This window comes from Verticillium alfalfae, genomic scaffold (assembly GCF_000150825.1).
Source record: "Verticillium alfalfae VaMs.102 supercont1.7 genomic scaffold, whole genome shotgun sequence".
NCBI lineage: Eukaryota > Fungi > Ascomycota > Sordariomycetes > Glomerellales > Plectosphaerellaceae > Verticillium > Verticillium alfalfae.
The window spans coordinates 1216392-1228949 of NW_003315032.1; the positions used below are offsets into that span (position 1 = coordinate 1216392).

Here is a 12558-nt window from a genome sequence, read left to right on the forward strand (position 1 = left end):
TCGATCGACCCGCTCAGCACCAACACCAATGCTGTCTTTGGTACGCGCGGGTTCGGATTCGCACCTCGTTTACCAGGTACGATCGGCCTCCGCCTCAAAGCCGCGAGTCGCATTAGCCAGCAGCGGCGGACGTTCTCGGTGTGAATGAGGATAAGAAGAGTTTTGTCAGAAGGTCCGAAGGTGTCGTGCTCTGCAGACTCTTCTGGCGATTCCCGCCTACTTATCCATCTCTCTCAAGATTCGTTTTGCGATCCCAGTGATTCAGATTCAAGTCCGAACCCGACCTCTCGTATTTGGCGTCCGAACCCGCACCATGCCATTGCGTCGACCTCATACCAAGTCTCGCTTCGGCTGCGCCAATTGCAAAAGAAGAAAAGTCAAGGTAACATCTCGTCAGCTTCCATCGTGCCGCTGCCACATCTGATGGCTTTTGCAGTGCGACGAATCTCGGCCCTTCTGTAGGAATTGTCATCGCCATGGCGTGCGCTGCTCTTTCGTCGACGACAAGACCTGGACGACCCCCGAGCTCGCGTTGCCGGTGGACCCGAGGCTGAACCATTCGCTTCCCGACCCGGAGTACTGCACGCCGGTGAGTCTCCACGACCCTCCTTCGGCGCCGCTCTTCATGCCGACGCCGCTGCCGGCGTCGAGCGACGACATGTGGGCGCTCTCGGGCCTGGAGCTCATGCACCACTTCACCATCAGCACGGCCCACACGCTGAGCTTTCGCTTGGATGTGCGCCACATCTGGCGCTGCCGGTTCCCGCAGATCGGATACGACCACCCCTTCGTCATGCACGGCCTGCTGTCCTTGGCCGCGCTTCACAAGGCAGCCCTGTCGAGTGGGTCTCCGGAGCGGCGGGAACAGTACCTCGACCTCGCGGCCTACCACCAGGGTCTCGGCATGGCGACGTTCATGGCTGGCATCGCGAACATCAATGCCGGGAACTGGAAGCCGCTCATGTGCTTCTCGTCTTGTGTCCTGATCTATGTGTGCTTCCGACCGTCGCATACCGTCGCGGGGCTGATGACCGGGTCGTCAGAAGCCGTCAACATCTTCGAAGTGTTCGCCTTCGTGCGCGGCCATCGAGTCGTTCTTGAGCGCTACCAGTCGACTCTGAAAAATTCGTATCTTGCCCCTCTTTTTCATAGCATATGGAGACCCGGCGATGAGAGCGAGGTCATATGGTGAGTTAGAACACCCGGTGGCGCGATGAACCAGGGAAGTGCGCTGACAGCTCGGCGACAGGGAAGAGCCGGCGGAAGGATCCCTGGTCCCAGAAGACGTCTTTCGGGCGCTGGACAAGCTGTCCGAGTTCCTGGAGCAGCATGTTCTGCCGGAGTCTCGGGAGGCGTACACTTTGGCCATGCAGGCTCTCCAGAGGCTTGTGGTTTTCGTGAAGAATGCTGGTCCCGACCCTGAATTCGGTATGCTCATCATGTTTGCCTACGTTGTCCCCGAGACGGTCCTTGGGGACATACAAAGTTTCGACCCGAACGCCTTGGCTCTTCTTGCGTATTTCTCCGTGTTTTGGAAAATGATGGAGCCAAGGTTCTGGTTTATGAAGGGGTGGTCGCATGACTTGTTCGAATTGATCGACCAGCAGGTTGCCGGCAATGAGGAGATGGAGGACATTATTGACTGGCCCAGACGACAGGTTCAGTGGTTTGAGGAAAGGAATCCTCCGTCGTCTGCCCATCTGTAGACTTAGATTGATGTCCCCGTCTGTCCATGCTCATGGATCCCGAAAGCGCAACAGTGTTAAGACGATTCATCAGCGAGTCCTGCCTCGTCGTCTGGATTTGACCATGTCGCAGGGTCCAGCTGGCGGTCAATTGCTATATTCGTGAATTCCTTTTTTTTTCTTTTTTTTTTTGGATCTCCAATTTCGAATAAGCAAGGCATCTCACTCCTGTGAGTGCTGAAGTACTCCTGGGCCGGGCTTGAGGTTCGATTACGGAAGGGTGCAACAGCACCATGAAACCTCAGGTCGACCATTGAAACACTACGTACGAGGGGATGAATGCTTTTCATTACATATTCATCAGCAGGAATAACTTAGGACATTCTTCATCGGACAGGCCACCTTTTTCTGATAGTATGCGCTGTCACGTGACCGCTTCAACCGTCTAGATAATTCTCTCCATCGTTCGATTTTGACTCCATTCCCAGTCTCCACACATTGCACCAACTTTGACAATGAGCGTCTAGTAACATCAACCTTGAAGAGCAGGGGTCACAAAAACGTCCTCCCCAGATCAGTATCAGTCGAGCCGGCAAGACACGATGGAGGAACTCCCCATACAGCCCTCCGGCATATTCATGCAGCAAAACTTCATCACACCCGAGCACGAAGCCGCCCTGCTCTCCATCTTCCAGACGCAGCTCACGTGGCCCGACCGCAAGGGCCGCCTCGCCCTGCACTACGGGCACACATTTTCCTACAAGACGTTCGGCATCGACGAGGCGACGGCCTACATCCCGTTCCCCGACTGGCTGCCGCCGCTGCTGCCGCGCACGGAGGCCCGCGCGCCGGACCAGGTGTGCCTGCAGTACTACGCGCCCGGCACGGGCATCCCGCCGCACGTCGACACGCACAGCGCCTTCGACCAGCTGTACGCGCTCTCGCTGGGGGCACCCGTGTCGATGCAGTTCCGAGACGGGGCGACGGGGGAGAGGACGGACGTCGACCTGCTGCCGCGGAGCATGATGGAGATGCGCGGCGATGCGCGGCTGCACTGGACGCATGGCATTCGGTCACGGAAGACGGATCCGCTGCCGGACGGCGGAGCCAGGCCGAGGGAGGGACGTTGGAGTCTTACGTACCGTTGGTTGAGGCATGGGGCTGTTTGTGAGTGTGGAAACGAGAAGCTGTGCGACACGGCGCAACGGAGACTGGGTATCGAGAAGGAGTATCGGTGGAAGGACTACGAGGCGCAGGCTAAGGTTGAGCAGGAGAGGGTGAGCGACGACAGTAAGCAAACGATAGAAAAGAATGAAGAATGAAAGCGACCATCTTTCCCTGGACTGTTGCTTGGACGCTGGACGCCGCATAAGTTCGGCCTTGAAGTCAGTGCAAGAGTGACAAGCGAGTACGTCATGAAGATGAGAATCACAACAAAGCCAAATTGATGCTATGCGTATTGCCGTACAAGTATACTGGGAGAAATACATGGGTCACAAGACTGTCCCTAAGGCAAACTACTCCTTGCCAGGTTTCGAGCTCGTCTCCGAAACGGCCGTCACGTCCCTACGGTGCTTGTCGAAAGGGCTGCCGCCACGATTCGACGGTGTGTCGGCGTGGTGGCTCTTGATCCGGGTATCCTTGGGGTCAACATCATATTGCTGCCCACCAGCCGTCGAGCCGCCTGTGCCAGCCGCGCCCTGCAGCTTTCTGCGACAAGCTAGTCCCGGATCCGCTGCTGTTCTGCCCGGCACCCTTGCCCGAGCTGCTCTGGCCTGTCCCAGAGGCACCGCTCGACGATCCTCCCGAGTTAGCGCCAGACGACGTGTCGCTCGATCCGCCGCCACCGCCAAACCATCCCGAAAAGAAGCTCTTGCTGCCCGGGGTACCACCCTTGCCAATCTCGACCGACGTCCTCGTATTGTCGTTGCCGCCGCCGTGCCCGCCACCAACACCGCCTGACGGCAGATCCTTCCTGTCGACGTCGCCGCTGATCTTCTGGCCGCCGTGCTGGGGACCCGTTCGATTGCCGGCCTTGCTACCGGTGGAGAGCTCGGCGCCGCCCGTGTTGGAGGTCATGCCGACACCGGCGCCGCTGATGCCATTGTCACGCTTGGACTGGGCCTGCTGCTTCTTGCGCTCGACTTCGTCGGCATCCGGGCGCGGCGCCGAGGTCGCCGTGTTTTGGGCTGGGGCTTCTGTGGCCGACGGTCGGCCGCGCATCATGTAGACGCCGCTGCCGAGGAGGGTTACGCCCACTACGGCAGGAACTGTGTATTTTGAGCCACCAGACATATTTCTGAGATGTGCTGGTTGGAGTAATGTAGAGGCGCAGGTATTCGCGCTGCTGGCGTGATGTGTTTCGTAGCCGCTCGGATAATCAATTGAGCTGACAGTCAATTGAGGCGATGAGTAGTGGAAGGTGAGAAACGAGACCGATTTGTGAAAGCCTTCAAAAAGAAAAGCTGCGTCCCTGGTTGTTTTGTCAAGCCATTGGATGCTCGGCGACGAATGATGGCATCATTGACTGCCATCTGGAGCGAGCTCCAGCCGATGAAATCGATGACCGCTAGTTCAAGTCATCATGATGTCAGGCACATTGAGCGATTGACACCCCTTGGTACAACACGGAACAATCGCTCCAGTCTGCGAAGCGTGGCCGAGACCGATCGATCCAGCCCAATTGTCCATTCAATCGTGCACACGACTGGGTCGAGGTCGCTCATGCATTCCTCGGTGGACCTTTCGACGGTTCAGCCTCAGCGGCACAACCCTGGAGAGGTGCATCCGGATCGGCATCCGAGTACCCCTTCAGCTGTGCGTCGGGAAGCCTAGTCCTCGCCGCCGGTTCTTCCAATCCGACATGGCGCTGCTCATGGGCCTCGGCCTCGGCGTCCTCCAGGCCAGGGGCAGCGCCTTGCTGGTCTATCCAGCTCGTGCGCTGCGCAAGCAACAGCCTCGCGAGGACGCACAGCACGGCACCCAACCCAGCCGCCGTCGCAGTCCACGACAGGGCAACAAACGCGGCACCAAACCGCGGCCGCACATCACCCACGTCGTCGTCCTGCGCCGTCCACCGGTCCAGCCAGGCCAGGAGCATCCAGCCGCGCATGGCAAGATTCAGACACGTGAGCGCTGTCATGACAGGCACGACGGGCCACATCCACAGACGGTAGCGGTCCCAGAAGGCGCCGTTGAGCCTCTCAATCTCGTGGCGCGTGCCGCGCGGGCACGGGCAGACCCTCTTCAGGGCGATGAAGTAGCACTGGCAGCGCAGGAGGCTCGGGCGGAAGGCGATGGCGAGCTCGATGGCGGCGATGGCGGCGGCGCAGGCCACGAGGGCGCTCAGCAGGAAGACGGTCCAGGCGTCGGGGGTGCCTTCGTAGGGGAACTGACGGCGAAAGGCGGCGAAGAAGGGGTTCTCGCAGGGGTCGTTCCAGACGGGCGGGAAGCAGCCCCAGGCGGAGGGGTCGAGGTCGAGGGCCTTGCCGATGGTGACGAAGTCGGTAGGCAGGTAGAGAGTGCCTCGCGTCGGGTTCACGATGCCAGCGGTTTGGTCGCGGGACGGGGCGGAAGGGTACTCCCAGCCCAAGGCGCGGGGGAAGAGGTGCATCGTCAGGAGGTAAGTCCCTTTGTTATTCGGATCGGGGATGATGCCGTCGAACTGGCGTGAGTCTTGATTAGCGGTGACGAGATTGATGACTGGTGCGGGAGTCCACATACTGATGCGATGGAAAGCTTGGAGAGAGCTAGACGGATGGGCCCTGATGCGTCTTTCTCGTCATTGAAAAGCCACGATCCTGCAAAGATCAGGAGCGCGGGAATGGCGGTTGCGACGATGCCAAGAAGATAGGCCACGACGAGCAGTCCTTGCTTGAGGGCATCTCGACCTCTGCGGGTGGCTGCCTGGTCGGCCATTGCGAACTTGCCGTGTTTGCGTGTCGTGTGTGAGAGAATTCAGACTCCCTCAAGGCCGCAAGATTCTCTCGAGGAGCCTCGTGGAACGATTTTGTATCTGCTGCTTTCGATCATGGTGCCTGGCAGCAGTTTCGCCTGCGTGGTCTCTTCGTGATTCTGACTCGCCTCGTATAGCGGAGTTCCGACAGCAAAAATAGACGGCCCAAATACGCCTAGCACGAGGCGGGCCTAGCGCAGGCAGAGCTTCCCCGTCCCGTGGGCCATTAGGGAGGCGACCCCTGAAAGCTCAGCCCTGTCATCGCTAGAAGCTCCGCTGCCTCCGCAACCGCATCAAGGCTGGTCTTCTGCGAATGCTCTGGACCTCGTAGTTTGGCCTTGTCTACTTGGCAAGCACTTGACAGAAGAGATGCCCCATTGCATGTTAGTACGCGACAGCGAGGCATGAATCAGCGCTGATCTACTGGTGATTTGGTACTTCTCTCATTTGGTGGGACATTCTTTTTTGTCGACTAGGTACTTACTGGGTACCTAGGTACCTTAACCTCCGCACCTCGAGTACCCACCTAGGTAGCGTCTAGACTGAGGCATCATCGTCAACATGTCGTGTGACCTCCGACAGACTTCAACACTGCACTGCACTTAGTTCGGAATGTACGAAAAAGAACCGTCGATTTTGCCAATCAGAGAAAAAAAGATAGGCCTCGTACCAGACCATCAGCCAATGTCCATCGGGAAACGCCATGCTAACCATCACCCAAAATGCAACGGAATATGCCGAGGAAACGCCCATACCCAGAAATCAGCCGCACAAACACAAGCTATATCATCCACATCACGACCACTGGTGGGAAACTCCCAGCCCTTCAGCCATTCTCATCACCAGCACCAGACCAATCATGCCACTGCCCACTGCGCTCCCACCCCCATTCCCTCCTGCCAAACTAGACGAGACAGCCCAAGACCGCTACGGCTGAGGCCACGCCACGGCTGGGAGCCCGCAGTCCTCACGTAGATGCTCGACAAACGCCGTGCCAATGGCGGCTGAGAACGAAGCATACAAGATGGCGGCCGTTGTCTGCGGCGCCGGCATGTACTTCAGCTCCGGCACGACCTCGACGACCTCGAGGCGGGCCCCCTTGGCGAGCCCCGCGAGCGCAGCGATCCACTGGACGCTGTCGTGCTGGATGTGGCCCAGCAGGCGCAGGTCCGACGCCTCGAGCGCCCTGAGCAGCCCGCCGCCGCTGGCGCCGGGCTTCGAGGGACGCCCGCCCTCGACGGCGAGGCGCAGGCGGCGCAGCGACGGCAGCAGGTCCCGCAGCGTCTGGCACATGAAGGCCCAGTCGAGGCGGTCCGACTCGGACGTGAAGAGGGCGTTGCTCTTGCGCAGCGCGACGCCGCCGACGAGGCTGCGCGCGTGCGGCGAGAGGTCGCGCACAAAGGGCGCCACGGCCTCGACGTCGCTGCCAAAGCTGAACGTGTGGTGGCCGTAGAGCATGTGCGACGTCTCGGCGTATATGTGCCGGTTCGTCGCCATGATGCCGACGTGCAGGGACGGCTTGGAGGCGAGGACGTAGGTCGTCTCGTAGCAGTCTTGGTCGAAGTTCTTCTCGATGACGCGGTAGCGCGAGCGTCGCTGGCCACCGTGTTGTTCTGTGCATTCGCACCCCTGCCGTGGCTTGTTTCGAATCTCGATCTGTGTGTTGCCGCCGTCGTCGAGGAGGTACTCGTAGATGAGCACGCGGAGCTCGGCGGGAATCCGCATGAGGGGGGATATCTGGTTCATGGTGGATGTGTCGAGCTGCCTTCTATGGTCGTATGAACGTATGGGGGGAGGAGCTCATGGAGGGACTTGGTAAAGGAACCATGTGTCCGTTCGTTGAATAGAAAAACAACGGAATGGAAAATAAGGTGAAGTAAGTTCCCGGGGAGGAGATGCAGCTCTCTTAATCACTTCATGCTGGCATGCTTCTGAGGAACACGCCGCCAGTCACAAGGGTCCTCAGACACAAGACAAGACGACCCTAGCACCAACCCACTATCCCGGTCTGTATCACTGGACCCAGCCGAGACAGGCAAGGCGTCGGCTGGTGACGGAACACTGGACGCGCGGGTGAACAAGAAGGTGTTCCGTAGACATGTTGCGGCAACGCTTTAGCACAACGGCTGGTGGAGAGACTCTGTGAGGGGTTCCCTCAGGGTGCTCGGCTAGGGCCCCCCCCCCTCCCCCAATCTGACTCAGCCGCACGGCGGCAGCCTGGGGCCTGTGCTGCATGTAAGAAGATCCCGACTGGGTAAGATTGTCTTGCTCAGAAAAAAAGGATCTTGGAGGGGGGCAGGGGGGCAACATTGAGGAAGAAGTAACGCAAGACATGAGATATACAAAGACCAATGCGTAGGCGAGCAGCCTTGGTGAGATCTTGTCAGATTCGCCATGACGGAGTGGGCTGTGCCACAAATCTGGAATACCAATCGACAGGGAAGGGGAGAAACAGTGTTGGAGATGGAGCGGAAGTTGGACGGAACACATCACGAGCGTCGGAATTTGGAAGCCGCAGAGAACCAATCAAGGCGCATAGGCATGTCACACATTCCGAAGACCAACAGGATCCAGCAGGTATGTATATAGACCAGGTACCCATCTCGAGGAACTGTGTCTCCTAAGCGAGCATCATTGAAACGGGTCGCCTTTGTCATCGTCACGCCTTATCAGTCACGTGACGACAGGCAGCCTCCACCGATTATGCCGCCTCGAACGGCCTGCCCAGGCAAGCAAGCTTGCTGCTGCTGGCTGCACCTTGTAGCCCGCCAGCCAACTTGCTCCGTCTTGCCCGCCGACGTCTCCCACGAGCTCCGCCACGTCACCACCATCCCATTGATATCGTTGCGCTGTCGACGACATCTCCTCCCTGACGACGTCTCGTGGTGATTTCAGTTGCTGTCACCAAAGCCTCCGAGACAACCCTGCCCATGCGATTGAGTTGAACACGACAGCCTGCCACTTGCCCCACTGGTTCGATCCCCCGACTTCACCATGTCTGCGACGCCCGCGCCGCCTGAGGACCAGGCACGCCTGCTGGAGGATGCTCTAGTTGCTGTGCGCCAGCAAACGGCGGTTATGCGGAAATGCCTGGATTCGCCCGGCAAGCTCATGGACGCACTCAAGTGCTGGTACGTCATATCCAGCCCTTCGCAAGCGTAGCATCTTGGGAGATGAGCTCTCGTGGCTTGGGAACAACACCATGTGCCGTCTTGCTAACGCTTTCGCTTTTCTCCCGTGCAGCTCTACCCTCGTCTCCGAGCTCCGAACGAGCAGCCTCGGCCCCAAGCAATATTACGAGCTCTACATGGCCGTCTTCGACGCGCTGCGGTACTTGTCCGTCCACCTGCGAGAGAACCACCCCGTCAACCACCTGGCCGACCTGTACGAGCTCGTCCAGTACGCCGGAAACATTGTGCCTCGTCTCTACCTCATGATGACCGTCGGCACAGCCTACATGTCGATTGAAGACGCGCCGGTCAAGGAGCTGATGAAGGACATGATGGACATGAGCCGCGGGGTTCAGCATCCCATCCGCGGTCTTTTCCTGCGATACTTCCTCTCCGGCCAGGCCCGCGACTTCCTGCCCACCGGCGACGGCGACGGCCCCGAAGGCAACCTCTCCGACTCGATCAACTTTGTCCTCACCAACTTTGTCGAGATGAACAAGCTGTGGGTGCGCCTCCAGCACCAGGGCCACTCGCGCGAGAGGGAACAGAGGACGAGGGAGCGCAAGGAGCTGCAGCTGCTCGTCGGCAGCAACATTGTGCGCCTGAGCCAGCTCGTCGACCTCGAGACGTACAAGTCGGGCATCCTGGCGCCGCTGCTCGAGCAGGTTGTGCAGTGCCGCGATGTCCTGGCGCAAGAGTACCTCCTCGAGGTCGTCACCCAGGTCTTCCCCGACGAGTTCCACCTCCACACCCTCGACCAGTTCCTTGGCGCCGTCTCGCGCCTCAACCCCCATGTCAATGTCAAGGCGATTGTCATTGGCTTGATGGACAGACTTTCAGACTACGCCGAGCGCGAAGGCCCCGCCGAGGGCGACGATGACAAGGCAAAGGTGGAGGAGGAGGCATTGGCGAAGCTGCTAGACAAGGTGAAGCTGCAGAGCGAGGCGCCAGAGTCGGCGGCACCAACAGATGCGGATGCCGACACCAGCAAGCCGTCCGACACAAATGGCAACGAATCTTCGGGGGCCGACGACGCCGACGGAGAAGCGGATGCCTCGAAAGCTAGCGATGCCGCCGATGACGAGACGACGCCGTCTGTTGCAGAGACCGATACAACGGCCGTCAATGGCTCCGAAACCGCCGCTGAGTCTTCCGAAGCTCCGGACGCAACCAAGACGCCGACGGAGAAGGGCATTCCCGACAATGTGCAGCTTTACGAGGTGTTCTTCAGCCAGGTGAAGAACCTGGTCGAGGCGCAACACCTCCCCATTCCCGACACAATCGCGTTGCTGCACTCGCTGACGAACCTGGCCTTGAACATCTACCCCGAGCGCCTCGATTTTGTCAACCAGATACTCGAATACGCCCTCAGCAAAGTGCGCGACAACGCCAACAACGCTGATCTCCACTCTCCTCCCGCCCAGCAGAGCTTCTCGCCCTTCTCCAGGCACCCATCAACCGCTACGTCTCCATCTTCACCGCTCTATCACTCCCCACATACGTCCCCCTTTTCCAGGCGCAGTCCTACCAGACCCGACGCGCTGTTGCTGGCGAGGTAGCGCGCAACCTGCTCCGCAACCAGACCAGGATATCAACCTCGTCCCAGCTGGATAACGTCTTAGAGATCCTCAAGGTCCTCATCAAGGAGGGCTCTCAGCCGCCGTCCAATTACCCCGGCGTTCAGCAGCGTCGTGCTATGGAGACGGACGAGACTCTCGAGGAGCAAGGCTGGCTCGCGCGCCTCGTGCATCTCATCAACGCCGAGAGCAACGACACACAGTTTAAGCTCCTCCAGGCGACACGGAAGGCCTACTCCGAGGGCAACGAGCGTATCCGTACCACAACTCCTCCTCTTATCACAGCGTGTATGAAGCTTGCTCGCAGGTTGAAGGCGAGGGAACACCTCGACGACAACTGGGAGACGCAGAGCAATGCCTTGTTCAAGTTCATGCATTCCGCACTGAGCACTCTCTACACGCGTGTCAGCGGCCCGGGAGCGGCAGAGCTCGCCCTGCGCCTCTTCTGCTCTTCTGGCATGACGGCTGACCAAGCTGGGTTCGAAGAGGTGTCCTACGAGTTCTTCGCACAAGCCTTCACCGTCTACGAGGAGGCTGTTTCTGATTCCAAAGCCCAGTTCCAGGCCGTCTGCATCATTGCCAGCTCGCTTCACCAGACCAGGAACTTTGGCAAGGAGAACTACGATACTCTCATCACCAAGTGTGCGCAGCACGGCAGCAAGCTGTTGAGGAAGCCCGACCAGTGCCGTGCCGTCTATCTGGCAAGCCACCTCTGGTGGGCCATGCCCAGCCAGGCCAATGGCGAGACGGACGAGACGGACGTAAGTCTTGTGTTTTTCATGTTGTTCCGTGTCATGGCACTGACGTAATTTAGCTTTACCGCGACGGCAAGCGCGTGCTCGAGTGCCTCCAACGCGCCCTCCGCGTGGCCGACTCCTGCATGGAGACGGCCGCCTCTATTGAGCTTTTTGTTGAAATTCTTGACCGCTATGTCTACTACTTTGACCAGCAAAACGAGGCCGTACGTCTCTCCCCACCTCCAGTGATACGTACTCCATGCTGATCAACCCAGGTCACGACCAAATACCTCAACGGCCTCATTGAGCTCATCCACTCCAACCTCGCCGGCAACCAGCAGGATTCGGCGTCGATCGACAACAGCAAGCGCCACTTTTACTCGACGCTCGAAAACATTCGGAGTAGGCAGTACGAGGGTGTCGTATTGTACCCGAAATGAGCCGATGTCTGAGTCTGGAGGCTCTAGGGCGCCATAGTGCGGCTACGACTGGAGACGTCGCCTCTGTGGCTCGGTAATGAGGGAGAGGAGGGAAGGAGAGAGGCCGGTCGCGTCCGATCGTGTTGATACCTTTTTTTTCATCTTCTCGCCCTCCCCTGTTGAGAAAAGATGCAGAACATGCATTGTCCGTGCTTGCTGAGGCTTGCATGCCGTGCCTGACTACCCATGTATATATGTATACCGGTTCTTTTTCCCGTTTTAAGCGATGCTATCAATCCATCATTTCGCGTCCATTGGCTCTCTTGGTGTAATGGGGCCGTAGTGCCATTGAGACGAACGTTGCTTTGACTATTCACCCAGTGTCATGGGCAATCACTCACGCCAGAGCTAACATGACGATGAACGGAACAGGCCAACGCCCCAATGCGAAGTATATACGTCTGACCTATCGAAACATTCACAGCCGTCTCCAACGTACAAATAACGAATCGGTTCTCCCGCCCAGACATAACTCCATGCAATGCCACCCGGACAGCCCAGCCAAGGGAGCCAGAGCCGAGACGGATGTAAAAAAAAAAAGAGAAATGGGAAAGTAAAAAAGGGAGGGAAATCTTCAACAGGGAAAAACGTCTTCCTGCCCACCTCTGAAGGCGGCGCGGCAGAAAACAACGTTAGATAAGGAAATGCGACAGGTATGTCAGTAATAGTAAGTGTGTAGTGTGTGTAATGTGTCAGCGTGGCGTCGTTCCCGTAATCCTCCTAATCCCCCATCACCGCCCTGGCACCTCGTCGGTTTGCTGATCGAGCAGCACCTTCGCGGCGTTGCGGATCAGGACTGACGTCTTCTCGACGAGCTTGCGCGCCAACTCCCAATTCGCGTCCTCAATGGCGTCGCGGATCGCTGGGAACGTGACCTGTTTCGTATGGGACCAGGCCTGGGGTCCGAAGACGACGTGCTTGAACTGGGTGCGGTTGGGGATCTGAAACAGATTTG

At 58.6% G+C, this 12558-nt stretch overlaps 7 protein-coding genes across 7 annotated transcripts in view; 3 read left to right on the forward strand and 4 right to left on the reverse strand.

Annotated features, from left to right (window-relative positions):
- Nucleotides 1–28: 28 nt before the first annotated feature.
- VDBG_06207 (C6 zinc finger protein) lies at nucleotides 29–1706 on the forward strand (the record flags this gene model as incomplete). Its single annotated transcript, XM_003003719.1, has 3 exons — nucleotides 29–76; nucleotides 437–1188; nucleotides 1250–1706. 3 exons carry the CDS (start codon nucleotides 29–31, stop codon nucleotides 1704–1706), a joined length of 1257 nt encoding a protein of 418 aa, XP_003003765.1.
- Nucleotides 1707–2287: 581 nt separating this feature from the next.
- On the forward strand, nucleotides 2288–3007 carry VDBG_06208 (conserved hypothetical protein; the record flags this gene model as incomplete). Its single annotated transcript, XM_003003720.1, has 1 exon — nucleotides 2288–3007. One exon carries the CDS (start codon nucleotides 2288–2290, stop codon nucleotides 3005–3007), a length of 720 nt encoding a protein of 239 aa, XP_003003766.1.
- Nucleotides 3008–3338: 331 nt separating this feature from the next.
- On the reverse strand, nucleotides 3339–3980 carry VDBG_06209 (predicted protein; the record flags this gene model as incomplete). The annotated part of the gene is made up of 1 exon (XM_003003721.1): nucleotides 3339–3980. One exon carries the CDS (start codon nucleotides 3978–3980, stop codon nucleotides 3339–3341), a length of 642 nt encoding a protein of 213 aa, XP_003003767.1.
- A 427-nt stretch (nucleotides 3981–4407) lies between these two features.
- VDBG_06210 (conserved hypothetical protein) lies at nucleotides 4408–5603 on the reverse strand (the record flags this gene model as incomplete). Its single annotated transcript, XM_003003722.1, has 2 exons — nucleotides 4408–5349; nucleotides 5409–5603. The coding sequence occupies 2 exons, from the start codon at nucleotides 5601–5603 to the stop codon at nucleotides 4408–4410; spliced, it is 1137 nt and encodes a 378-aa protein (XP_003003768.1).
- Nucleotides 5604–6567: 964 nt separating this feature from the next.
- Nucleotides 6568–7463, reverse strand: VDBG_06211 (conserved hypothetical protein; the record flags this gene model as incomplete). The annotated part of the gene is made up of 1 exon (XM_003003723.1): nucleotides 6568–7463. One exon carries the CDS (start codon nucleotides 7384–7386, stop codon nucleotides 6568–6570), a length of 819 nt encoding a protein of 272 aa, XP_003003769.1.
- Nucleotides 7464–8493: 1030 nt separating this feature from the next.
- On the forward strand, nucleotides 8494–11564 carry VDBG_06212 (vacuolar protein sorting-associated protein; the record flags this gene model as incomplete). Its single annotated transcript, XM_003003724.1, has 5 exons — nucleotides 8494–8771; nucleotides 8884–10186; nucleotides 10327–11148; nucleotides 11202–11348; nucleotides 11400–11564. The coding sequence occupies 5 exons, from the start codon at nucleotides 8635–8637 to the stop codon at nucleotides 11562–11564; spliced, it is 2574 nt and encodes an 857-aa protein (XP_003003770.1).
- Nucleotides 11565–12334: 770 nt separating this feature from the next.
- VDBG_06213 (glutamate carboxypeptidase) overlaps nucleotides 12335–12558 on the reverse strand; it is a gene marked incomplete at both ends in the record, with an annotated part of 3095 nt that continues 2871 nt past the window's right edge. Inside the window, one exon of the mRNA XM_003003725.1 lies at nucleotides 12335–12478. Within this exon, the coding sequence (XP_003003771.1) occupies nucleotides 12335–12478 (144 nt within the window). The remainder of the gene's footprint in view (nucleotides 12479–12558) is intronic.